The sequence below is a fragment of the Lemur catta genome, chromosome 3 (genome assembly GCF_020740605.2).
Source record: "Lemur catta isolate mLemCat1 chromosome 3, mLemCat1.pri, whole genome shotgun sequence".
Taxonomy (NCBI): domain Eukaryota; kingdom Metazoa; phylum Chordata; class Mammalia; order Primates; family Lemuridae; genus Lemur; species Lemur catta.
In genome coordinates this window covers 113,179,885-113,192,980 of record NC_059130.1, presented here as the reverse complement: position 1 = coordinate 113,192,980, position 13,096 = coordinate 113,179,885, and the positions used below count along the sequence as shown (strand labels likewise).

Here is a 13,096-nt window from a genome sequence, read left to right as displayed (position 1 = left end):
TATGGTGGTTGAATCAGAGGATGCTGCCGACCAGCCTGTGACCTTGGTCCTGCCCCTTTGACTTCGTTTCTTTATCTGAGAGATCCTTAGGGGGCTGTCATGAGATCAAATGAGATGGCATCTTGTGCCTGCACCTAACAAGCACTCAATAAAACTTAGATGTTCACAATGTTACAGTGATGTGACTGGTATCACCTACAGCAGCATATGGGCTAACGTGTACTGAGGCCAGTGTGCCAAGTATTGCTCTAAGCTTTTGATACGTGTTAATTAAGTTAATCCTCTTAAAAACCCTATGATGCAGACAGTACTATTACCCCATGTGAGAGATGAAAAACTGAAGCACAGAGAGGTGAAGTCACTAAACAAATGAGGGAAGCTTGGATGACCTTAGGGCTCAGATGGGGACCCAGGAACAGAGGGGTGGTACATCACACTCTAAACCCCAGCTGCAAAGAATCAATTTAGAGTGCCCAGTGCTAAGGTCACCTCCCAGAAATATAAAACCTTAGCGTTAAAATAAATCTATATATAATTCAAGCCCCTAATTGCCTAGGTAAAAAAAATGGTGCTGGTGTCCAGGGGGAAGAGCAACATGCTCAAGGCCATGAAGAGCATGAGTAGCAGAACCAAAATGAGAACCAGGTCCCCTGGCTGAACAGGTGCTATTGCTTTCCCTGGGTCTCAGATCCTTTCTGAGACCACAGGTAGAATCTGAAAGGTCCCCAAAGTCCCTAAAATTGAATAAACAATTACATGAGTAAAGCAGTTTTCTGGGGAAAGAATCTATACGAATCATAACAATCATAATAGTCCTGTTAAAAATAGCAAATAATGTTTGTGGACTTGCTACTCTGTCCCAGGCCCACTTGAAACACTTCACATGTGTGAACTTATTTGGACCCCAGAAGAATCCCGTGAGGAGGAGGGTGCTGCTATTGTCCCCATTTTGCAGGTGAGGACACTGAGGCCCAAAGAAGATAAATAATGCCCAAGCCCGCCTGGCTGGTAAGTGCCAAAGCTGGCCTGTGTTAGAACTTCTGGTTAGTATCTTCCCTGATTTGGCATTACTAGTATTATCAGAACAAATTGCTCTAGGTAATATGTATGTTTATGATAATAAGATTTCCAGACAATAACTGAGAGTTTCCTTAATTGCAAGGCATACAAGGCCCTACAAAGTCCCAATATATCCAAAGAACCTTGGGCTTTGGGCAGCCCCTGTTGATTACGGTAATTGGCCTGGATCCAGGTATTTCTTTTTTATTTCTATTTTTTTATTTTTTTTATTTTTTTTAGAGACAGAGTGTTGCTCTGTTGCCCTGGCTAGAGTGCTGTGGTGTCAACCTCACAGCAACCTCAAACTCCTGGGCTTAAGCGATCCTTCTGCCTCAGCCTCCCGAGTAGCTGGGACTATAGGCATGTGCCACCATGCCCCGGCTAATTTTTTTCTATATATATTTTTAGCTGTCCAGATCCTTTCTTTCTATTTTTTTTTTTTTTTTTGAGACAGAGTCTCGCTTTTGTTGCCCGGGCTAGAGTGAGTGCCGTGGCGTCAGCCTAGCTCACAGCAACCTCAAACTCCTGGGCTTAAGCGATCCTACTGCCTCAGCCTCCCGAGAAGCTGGGACTACAGGCATGCACCACCATGCCCGGCTAATTTTTTTTTTTCTATATATATTTTAGTTGTCCAGATAATTTCTTTCTATTTTTAGTAGAGACGGGGTCTCACTCTTGCTCAGGCTGGTCTCAAACTCCTGACCTCGAGCGATCCACCCACCTCGGCCTCCCAGAATGCTAGGATTACAGGTGTGAGCCACCACACCCGGCCTGGATCCAGGTATTTCTTTACTGACATGGCTTTGAGAGTCAAAGCCAGTTTGTTTTTAGGTTATTTCAACAAACCAACTTTCCTCCTTTCTCAAAGAAATACCTCTTCCCTTTGACCCACAAACCCTGGCAAGGAAGGCGGCTCTGGCTCTGAATTTGGCTTCAGGATGAAATTCCTAGCTGGACAGAACTGGTGCAACCCGCTGCTCAAAGAACACCACTGCGGCACAACAAAACCCAGAGGTGGGGAGACGTGCCTGGTGCCAGGAGCCCATGATTAACCTGTGACTGGGGCTGATTTATTGCTCTGGGATTAGATCCTGTGTAAAGTGTTCTGCAAAGGGCTGAGCTCCAGCCAAGTTACCAGGATTGCTTCCCTCACACACTCTTGAGTACACAGGGACATCAAAGCTGCTCTACAACTCATCGGTACAGGGATATGTGGGGAAAGGGAGGACTCACATCTACTGAGCACTTGCTACGTGCCAGCCCTGGGACAAGCATTTTATAATATGGTCACATTCATTCTTTCCAGTGACCCAGGGCAGGCACTATCCTTATTCCTGTTTTACAGATAAGAATACTGTAGCTTAGAAACAGGAGGCCACCTGCCCAAGGTCAATCAGCAGATGGGTGTCAGAAATGGGATTTGAACCCAGGTCACTTGGGCCCATGGACGAGGTGTCATAAGAGCCTGAGGTGGAACCAGGTGTCAGGGCCACGGGATGTTAAAATCACAGATTCAAGGCCCTTAGCAATCATCTATTCAATCTCTTTGTAAATGAGGTCTAAGGCCCAGAGAGGGCAAATGACTTGCTAAGGCCACACAGTGAATCAGGGCTACAGCTGGGACTCTTCGTCCAGTGCTTCTTCCACGTCACTGCACTATCTCTTAACAAGGGGAGAAGGGGACTCTGTTATTTGTAAACCGCACTTAAGTGGAAATCCTCCGTCCCTGCCCGGGTCGCAGGGCTCTCTTACTCAGATTCCTCCTCTTTGGTTTCCTTCAGGCTCTCAAGGAATGTCTCTTCGAGGAAATCCAGCTCCTCCAAGGGCACCTGGAGCAGGGAGTTCATGTGGCAAATGAGGACTCTGGCCCGGGCATCGTAGCGCCCTCAAAAGAAAGAAACATCACAGGCAACCGATCAGTTTAGGTTTTATGCACAGAGATGCTAACAGCAGCGTAACAGATAAAACCCCAGCCCTGGAAACATCCTACACGCATGACCCCGTGAGGGCCAGTCGGTAGAACGATGGCACAGCTTCCTAGACAGAATTCTACACAACTACTAAAAATGTTCATCGAAAGCAAGGGGGTATTTCTCATCAGTCAACTTAGCAAAGAGCAGATATTCAAATCCCAAAGCTGTAAAGGAAATGATACAAACGGGCACTCAAAGACAGCGCTGGTGGGAGTATGTGCTGGTGCAGACTTGCTGGAGGGCAATTTGATAATATGTAACTAAGACTTTTTAAAAAATGTATATCCCCTTTGCTCCAGGAATTCTGTTTCTGGAATTCTAATCTTAAGAAAACAACCCTAAGTGTAGACAATACTTAGGAAGAAAAGGCACCGCTGCTGCATTTATAACATGAAGTTGGAAATAACCTGGAGATTTCCAACACCAGGGACTTAGTTAAGTCAGCCATGTACATCCATCCAGTGGAAAACTATGGGGCCATAAAAAATGATTCCTAAGAAAATTTGTAATAGCTTTTGAAAATAAATGCTATGCAACGAAAAAAATTTTAAAATAGATAGAAGACTGATTTGATAATCTGCATAGGGTCTCAACTAAGAAAGAAAACACTGCACAGAAAAAAAAGTGAAGGAAACATGTCACATATGATTTTTTTTTTTTTTTTTTGGAGACAGAGTCTCACTCTGTCACCCCAGCTAGAGTGCAGTGGTGTCATCATAGCTCACAGCAACCTCAAACTCCTGGGCTCAAGTGATCCTCCTACCTCAGCCTCCCGAGTAGCTGGGACTACAGGCATGTGCCACCATGCCCAGCTAATGTTTCTATTGTTTGTAGCGACAGCATCTTGCTCTTGCCTAGGCTGTTCTCAAACTCCTGACCTCAAGCAATCTTCTTGGGATTTCTGTCTTCAGGCAGCACAGCAATGGACAGGATCCTATGCAAAGTGTCCCTACTCTAGCCTAAGCTGTCAAGCCCCATCCCATCTGCCAGACAATGCCTCCCTGTGTGGCATAAAGCAGCGGTCCCCAACCTTTTTGGCACTAAGGACCAGTTTCATGGGAGACAATTTTTCCATAAACTGGGGGTCGGGTGGAGGGATGGTTTTGGGATGTTTCAAGTGCATTACATTTATTGTGCAGTCAAACCTCTCTGCTAATGATAATCTGTATTTGCATCTGCTCCCCAGTGCTAGCATCACCGCCTCAGCTCCAGCTCAGATCAGGCATTAGGGTCTCATAAGGAGCCGCAACCTAGATCCCTCGCATGCGCAGTTTACAGTAGGGTTTGTGCTCCTGTGAGACTCTAATGCCGCCCTCAGGAGGCGGAGCCCATGCAGTGATGCCAGCGATGGGGAGCGGCTGTAAATACACATGAAGCTTGGCTCACCTGCCGCTCACTTCCTGCTATGTGGCCCAGTTCCCAACAGGCCACAGACTGGTACAGTCTGAGGCCCACGGGCATGAAGGACACTTGTGGGTCTCCTCTTGGGTGACCTCAGAACATGACACCATCCAGCGGCTCAAGCCAGGACTGGGAGCCCCCACAATTCTTCCCTAGTCCCCTTCACGTGCAACGTCTCCAAGTCTGTTCGATTCCACTGAACATCTCACTGCATCCATTTCACTTCTTCCCATCCCCACAGCTCCCGCCTGGCCCAGGCCCTCGGCACATCTTCAGTGCCTAGGCCAGGGAAACCCTCCCTGGTCACACCTCTGCCCCCAGAACCAGCTGTGCCTGGTCCGGCATGTGGGGATCACCCCTCACCAGCTCCCCCTTCTTCAATACCCTCCCTCGGCCTGAGCACACTGGGCTGGCTCGCACCCGTGTGCCTCTAACTCAGCAGGGCCCACGGGGACACCCGCTCCATCTGCCCACGAAGGAGGTCTGTGCCTTCCAGTGGCTACGAGGGCGGCTCTCGAACCAGACAGCCTTGGTTTTTATCCTCTCTCTGCTGTTTTCTACCTATGGGGCCTTGGATCACTTTAACCTCCAGACCCAGTGTTTCCCGGGATGGCGAGTAGAAATCACTTAGGACAGTGCTTTACGTGAGGTGAGCCGTATTCGTTTCCTGTTGCCGCTGCAACAGTTACCATACTTAGTGGTTTCAGACAAAACAGATTTATTATCTTACAGTTCTGGAGGCCAGATATCCTAAAATCAAGGTGTTGGCAAGGCCGTTTTCCTTCAGCAAGCCCTAAGAGAGGCTGTCTCTTGCCTTTTCCAGCTTCCAGAGGCTGCCTGGGTTCCTCCCTCCAATCACCCAACCTCTGCTCCCGTGGTCGCATCTACTCTTAGATCTTTCTGTCTCCCTCTGACAAAGGCCTGTGAATACACTGGGCCTATCTGGATGGTCCAGGATAAGCTCCCATCTCAAGGTGCTTAAGTTAATCACATCTGCAAAGACCCTTTTGCCATGTAGGGTAGTGTATTCCCAGGTTCCAGGGATTAGGAGGTGGGCATCTTTGGGGAGCCATTATGCTACCACTTAAGCCTTAAACTTTTATCTTCCTCCAAGATGTGGCTCAGCCATCACCTCTCTGAACCTTCTCTGCATCACCCCTTCCTTCGGGGGTCCGTGGTCCCTTTCACAGGCTGCTCTGTCCCAAAATCTCCCCCACGTGGTTGTACCTGTCTGCGCCCTACTCCACCGCAAGCCGACTCATCTGTTTGTCCAACCCCAGCACCTACCTGGGGTGTGGCCCATAGAAAGAGCTCAAAAAATGTTTATTTAATGAATGAACAAATGAATCAACTCTTCTGATTTTTAGGTCAAATTCTTTATGATTCAAGTTTGTGCTTCCAAATGGGATCTTTTTGACAAAGAGAGAAAGTCACAAGGACTTGGCATTCAGCTACTCTGCACCCACCTGCCTTGTGTGTACGGGACCTGTGAAGATGTAAGTTGTTTAAAATGCTAATTCCCAAATCCAGCCGCTCATCAGCATTATCTTGAGAAACCTGCCAACAATAAGGTTTCCTGAGTCCTGGTATATGAGACCCTCCTTTCCCCGGCCTCAGGTTTCCATGTGAAGGACTGTTTAACGTGATGTAGCCCCTGAAGTCTTGAAGTCTGAGGTTCCAGCTTCTGCAAAAGAAATCAGTTGCTTCCTCGGCCCAGGTCCTTAGAGTGAGGCATGGTTTCACGGGGCTGCCAGCATGGGCTCGCTGCCCAGATGCCACCCTGGATGACGAACTGTCTACGTGCTGGGGAACAGACTTGCATGTTGTCTTGGGGTTACTAGGTCAATTAAAACTTCCTTGTAAGAGCAAAGACTATTTTGCCCAGGTGATAATCAGGGTTGTGGAAACCAAAGCTCGGCATGATGATTAACTGGTGACAACTATAATTAGTTCCTAATACATACTCCACTGGTCAAGGCTGTGTTGATTCAGCATCTAGAATGCAGGCTTCCAGGTGCACGGGTGATTAATATTCCCATGGTAATCTCGGGCATGGGGCTCTGTACCTCGACCTCGTTAAGGGTCACTTCAAGGACTTTGGTGGCCAGGCTGCTGAGTTTGGACCTGACGTTCTATTTAAGGCAGGTGGATAAGGTGTGTTGCTTCTATTTAAAGTGCGAATATCCTCCCCTGGAGGGTGGTGGGGCAGGGCATAAGTCCTGGGCTACCCAGGAGATACTGGTGTTCTCTGGCCTGGGCTCTACTCCCAATTGGCCTGGATGGTCACCTCATTCCTTAAGGGCCTGTCTATCCTGTCTCAATAAAAGGTACCCCATTCACCTTGGGGCTCAGACCAAAGACCTTGGCATCATTCTTGACTCTTTCTTTTCCTCTGTCCCCAACATCGGAACCACCAGCCGATACCGACTGCACCTCCAGAGTATTATATATCCTGGGTCTGACACTTGCTCCATCTCCACTGCCACTGTGCCAGCCACTGCTCTCCAGCCACCAGCCACATCACTGGTTGCTCCTCGTTCCCTCTGGCCTCTGAACTTCATTTGCCACACAGCAGCTAGAGAGACTCTTTAAAGTCATCAATCTGATCATGTTCTCTCCTGGCTTAAAAGTCTCCAACAGCTCCCCAACACACTCAGAATAAAATCCACATTTCTTCCCATGGCCTGCAAGGCTGTCTCTTATCTGGACCCTTCCTGCCACCCTCTCCCACTTCACCTTCTGCCTGTCCCTGCTTCATGCACCAGCATCTCTCCTGCCAAGAAGCCAAGCTGATGGCTGCCTCAGGGCCTTTGCACTTGCTGTTTTTGGTATCTGGGAAGCTTGTCCCCAGAACTCTGCTCAGCTGGCCCCTTTTCAGTCAGGTCTCAACTTAAAATATCATCTCCTCAGAAAAGCCAGTGGCTCCTGAACTAGAGCTGCCCACCCCCAGTCATCCTGTTCCTGCTGCCCGGATTCCTGCCATTGTTATATCTATGTATAGGTTAACCGTCTGGCTCTCCCCATCAGAATGACAGTCCCACAAGGGCAGGAGCCTTTGCCTTGTTCCCTCCCGTTCTCCCAGTGCCCAGGACAATGCCTGGAGGTTAGTAGGTGCCCAACTGAGACGTGTTGACTCATTAACTGACCGAAGTTCTCCCTCACCTGGCAGGGTTCTCTGCGGTGCCCACCTGCCCCAGAAAGCACAAAAGACCTCTTCCTGCTCCCCACCCCCACCTGCGACTGATGCTCCCTTTCCAGCACCCTCCAACTCCTGCTCCCCCAGGGGACGAGGGAAGAGAGTGGATTAACTGGTGAAGGCCTCTCTCCTCCCCTGGGTGGAGTCTCCTCTTACAGTGGTGAGTTATCCTTAAATGTCAGAGTCTTGACCGTGCTGGGAACACTCTGTGCTATGTCCGCTCATCACTCAGTTCCTGCCTCAACTCAAACGTCGCCTCCCTGGAGAAGCCCTCCCCAGCCCCCTCCACTGCTTCCCATCCCTTCCTGGGAGTTATTGCTTGTTGCCATAGAAAACTATAAATTTTTATTTGCCTATTTGCTTATTGTCTGTCTCCCCCTCTAGAATATAAGCTCCAAATTCACCCTGTACCCCCGGCACCCAGACCCATGCCTAAAACAAAGTGGAGGTTTACTAATCTCTGTATGAGTGAAGAATGGAATGTTTGTAGGAAAGAACGAAGGGCTGACCTGTTGGGAGAGGAGTAAAACAGGGGAGGACGATCGTGCTGGATGGGACCTGCATCCTCTTCGGGCTGCAGCATTCTATGCCGAGGAGTCACATTGATCTGGAAGCCTCGTTTATCTACTGCTCACTGTGGGCCAGAATCCCTGCTACTCCGCCACATGCCTTGGTTTATTGAACCCTCACAACTACGCGAGGAGGTAGGCACTGTTAGGATCTCCATCTTATCGAAGAGGAAACTGAGGTGCAGAGAGCTCAGGTCACTGGTCCAGGCTCATCGGCCAGTGGGCAGTGACTCGGGCAGCCTGGCTGCAGAAGCCGTGCCCTCGCCCCCGACCTGTGACATGGGAAACACAGCCACGAGACAGCTGTCTCCCAGACATGCCCGTGTCTCCCAAGCTATCCCCACTGCCCGCCCCCCACGCTGCTCCTGAGAGCTGCTCAGATTCTAGTGCCTGGGCCAGTGCTTTTGGAACCTGCCAGAAGGACTGAGGTGGGAGAAGCTGGTCCCCTGAGGTCCTTTCCAGCTCAGAGATCTCAGGGTGCCTGCTCCACCTCACAGGGAGGGACCTTCAAAAGTCCAAGGTCAAATGGACTTGAAACAGCCCGACAGTGACAGGGTGACATGGAGTCTTGAGACTCATGAGGGGCTAGTGGTTTTTAAACTTTAGTGAGCATAAAGGCCATGGGGAGCTCACGGAAATCCAGGCTCCCCGGCCCCCAGGCCCGAGGTCCAGAGTGGAGTGCAGGAGTCCGTGCTTTTAACAAGCACCCGGGGGATTCTGAAGCAGGGGGTTCCTACTCCAAGAGGCAAAGCAGTGGGCTCCCCTCCTGCAAGCGAGCTCTGCCCAACTGAGAGGGTCCGCACGCACTCAGGGAGGCAGCAGGGTGGTCCACACAGCTCTCCGGGGACCTCTGCAGGGAGGGGAAACCAGCATCCACGGCCTGCTCCTACATGCCAGGCGTCACGTGAGGAGCTGGCACTCATGACTGCTAATCCTCCCAATGGTTCTAGGAGGCTGTCATTATGATGCCCCATGTTGCAAATGAGGGCAGAATAGGCACAGAGAGGTTAAGAAATGTTCTCAGAGTCACACAGCTGAGAGAGTGCTGGAGCTTGATTATAATCCAGAATTACCTGATGCCAACATTTCTGCTGATACCACTGTGGCTGTCTTTGAAAGGCAAATCTGCTATTCTGGAGTGAGTCTGGGGTTCTAGGACAACCCCACGTGGCCAGCTGTGAATCCCATCTTCCATGCACACGGGATATGTACACAATCCCAGGGATAGCCCTAGGCCATGGGCCACAGGAGCACCCCAAAAGTACACAGCACCTGGGCAACTAGTTCTTTGAAAAGTCGGGGGATTGGGGAGGGCGACCCAGGGATCTTGGCTCTGCCACCAGGGGTGTGCCAGCCCACCAGAACTGCTGGACAGCCCTGTGCCCACCTCGCCACACAACCACACACTGTGGGAGGTCTCAGAGCCCAAGGGGTGCCCCCGGTTTAGGAAGAGCAAGGGACATGTCCTGAGCCAGCCTGTGTGTTCATGACAGCCGGGGCCAGAATCCACATTCCTGGGCTCCTGCCCCACCAGTACCTCTCAATACAGAAGCTACTGTGCTTTGCATAATACTTTGTATCCAACACTGCCTTACCCATGGGTCCTGGCACTAAATGCCAGTTGCACCCTAGGTTGTAACAGCCCCGACCCTCCCTCCATTTCCAAATGTCCCCTCCCCCAGCGGGGAGCAGTACAGTCTCCTGTTGTAAGGTGCTGAGCCAGCCTGTTCTCAGCAATGGCCCCCGCTCTGAGGACGGGAGCAGGAATAGTGGGCCTGGAGTTGACCTTGTACCTGCTGGGACAGCCGCAAGGGGAGCCCAGACCTTTGGGAAGAGCTCATGGTCAATTCCTGCCCTTTGGGGCTGCCCTCCAGACCAAAAGAAAGGAACTCAGAGGCAGAAATGTCAGCCTTTGTCATGCATACTTATCTCACTACCTACTAGCCAAATGGCTTTAGGACAGTCTCTTAACCTCTCTGAGCCTCAGTTTCCTCATCTGTAAAAGGGGAATAAGAACACATTTTCAATCTGGCTTTGCTGAGCTGCAATAAGAGGATACACGTGTTGAGTCTGGCCAGCACCCAGGACACATGGTAAGTGTCATCTTTCTCCCGTCCTCTCTGGGAAGCCATGCTAAGAAGCCACGCTCTGCACCTGGGCTGCCTGCTGAGTGCCAGGGCAGGGGCCCTCTGCCCCCTTCTCCCTGGGCCCGAGGCCACACTTCGCAGGGACTGCTTGCCCCACCCACTGCACAACCATCCCTCGAGTTACCAACTTTTCTACTGACACATTCTTTCTGGAATACTTATTATTTATACCCATTTTTACCCAAAGTGAATTATTCTCATATAAAGAAGAAACTGCACCATTTCCAGCTCCATGCCGCTTGCCCATTGCTGGGCACCAGGTTAGGCTCCTTTGTGTGCCCAGGGCTGTCACTTTGGGAGGCTGAGCCTGGCCATGGGCCCCTCACGGGGCAGCAGTTTAACCTCCGAACGTTTTGGGGCTGTTTCCTGCCTTTTGTCCCTGTGGCTTAGGACAACTAAGGGTTTTAGGGTGGCGACAAGCTTACTTCAAGACCAGGGTTGGGGGAGCAGAGGGCGGGGAGGAGGGGCATCTCTGAGACCCTCCTCTACCTCCACCTGGATGCAAGACCGGCAGGATCACTGTTCCTCGGGCTCCTGCCGCAGGGGGCACCCGCCCTTTTAAAGTCAGCTGTGGGGGTGAGGGCTTTGTCTCCGCGTGGGAAGCAGAACAGCAGTTAAAAGGTGGGCTCAAATCCTGACACCTCACTTTCCAGCTGTGTGACCATGGCAGGTCATGTCATCCTCTGTGCCACTTTCCTCTGCCGTAAAATGGGGACAGTAATAGTCTCTGCCTCCTAGGGTCACTGTGGGGCTTCAAAGAATTAGTACCTATAACGAAAGCACTTAGCTCAGAGCCAGGCATACAGTAGGTACTCAATGAACATCAGCTGTTAGGATTATTCCCAGTGCCTCGCACGGGCTGGGCACACAGAGCGGGTATTTAGTTCTTATCGGCTGAGGGATGAACCAGGCTGTTTCGATACTGACTGTAAGGTGTATGACTCTCAGGGATGCTGCCGGAGAACCCGGCGACCAGGTGACACGATTTGCATTTCACCATGACCCAAGACTAACATCTCAAGCCTTCCTGATCCATCAGGGAGGTTTGCAATCCGGTAATAAATACCAGGGAAGAAAGCAGAGCCAAGTTCGCTGCAGCGCACATGTGTGCCCCGGCCCATGGCCTAGACTCGATCCCGCCTTTGGATTCTGGGTACAGAGGGCAGAAACCATAATTTGGTTTAAGTTTCCCGGGCACTGATAGAGAGTTCACAGCGAGATGCACTCTGCCCTAAATGGAATCTCGAAACTTGCCTTGAAATGTAACCCTAGGTTACTCACTTAACCTCCAGAACCTTAATTTCTCCCCTGAAAGCACCTGCCTGCCCTGTAGATCTGAGGATGACATGCCACGCAACAACTCACAATCTATGTAAGGGGCCAACAGAGCAACTGGATAACTTACAAAGATTACTAAATACAAACAAACCGGCCCCACCTGAGATGGTCACATTTTCAGTTTTGCCTCCTCGAGGACATCTAGCAATGTCTGGAGACATTTTTGGTCACCACAATTATCGTACGGGGCACGCGACAGCCCCCATGATAAAGAATTATCCAGCCCCAAACAGCAGCGCCAAGGTTGAGAAACCCTTACTTAGCCTTATCAGCTCAGATTCGGTTTAACCTTCATCACGTAAGAGACTTATTTTTTTCACTTGTGTGGGCAAAGCACTTCGTGGGTTGCTACCAGATGAGAAGAAAATGGTTAGCACACTCTAAAAATTCCACCCAGCTGCCAATATGGCATCGTTTTGTGACTCAGATCCCAAAACTGTCAGTAAAGGTCAACCTTCCAGGAAGTTCTGAGAAATGCAGCTTTTCATGTTGATTTCCCGGGCTGATTCCATGACTAATCGCCCACCTCCCACCCAGGGAGAAATCCCGCAGCACAGAGAGCTTCCTCCTCCGCAGTGTACCCCTCCTCCAGCTCTGTAGAAGGACTCAGGCAACCACCCTGCTCAGCAGCTAAGCTCGTTCTCTAGAGAAAGGCCACCCACCCATCCTGCTCCTCTCCCTCCATCCAACAAGCACCAAACGCCCACCGCGTCTGTGTTGCTGGGATACAGTGGTAAACAGGCCAGACAGGGCACTGGCCTCAAGCAGCTTGCGGGAAAGGACTTAAACAACTGGCCCACGTAGGCCACTGACCTCTTCCTTACAAGATCTTTGACCGTGTTCTCAGAACCCAAGACAGTTTAAAATTTTTATGTTTAAGAATTTTTTTTAATGGAGCATCTAGCACTTGTTCCTTATTTGTACTTGAAATTGCAGTTCGGAGAAGTGAAATGACTAGACCAAGGTCACATACCAGAGAGTCTCAGAGACAAGATGAGAATCTAAGTTTCCTGATTCCAGGGTTTTCCCATTTCACCACGACCCAGCCTCGCCCCAGCAGCTTTGCCCAGCGTGCCAGCTCTGGGCCGAGCACTGCACACGACTGGCTCATGTCATCCTCGCTGCCACCCTACAGGTAAAGACTACTGTTATTCCCACTGGACACCTGAGGAAACCGAGGCACAGAGACGTGCAGTAACTTGCCAAGGTGGAGCTTGGATTTTAACACCCAGGCAGGTTGACCCCCCAGATGCTTTAGAGAGGTCAGACATGACAACTGTCAGCAAGCCCCTCTCTGGGCCTCAGTTTCCCCATCTATGTGATGAGAGGGTGGTCTAGGCGATTTGAGGGTCCTCTGGAGACCTTTCAAGCTCTGGCTCCTGTTCCCACGGGGTTCCAGTGTGCCACTGATGC

At 50.5% G+C, this 13,096-nt stretch overlaps 1 protein-coding gene across 8 annotated transcripts in view; it reads right to left on the bottom strand.

Moving 5' to 3' along the window:
- The window catches only part of TMCO4 (transmembrane and coiled-coil domains 4), a 95,518-nt gene that overhangs the window by 57,266 nt on the left and 25,156 nt on the right, over positions 1-13,096 (bottom strand). For all 8 annotated transcript variants that reach the window (XM_045548539.1, XM_045548540.1, XM_045548537.1 and 5 more), the window contains exon 5: positions 2,812-2,944. In XM_045548539.1, coding sequence (XP_045404495.1) covers positions 2,812-2,944 — 133 coding nt within the window. The remainder of the gene's footprint in view (positions 1-2,811; positions 2,945-13,096) is intronic.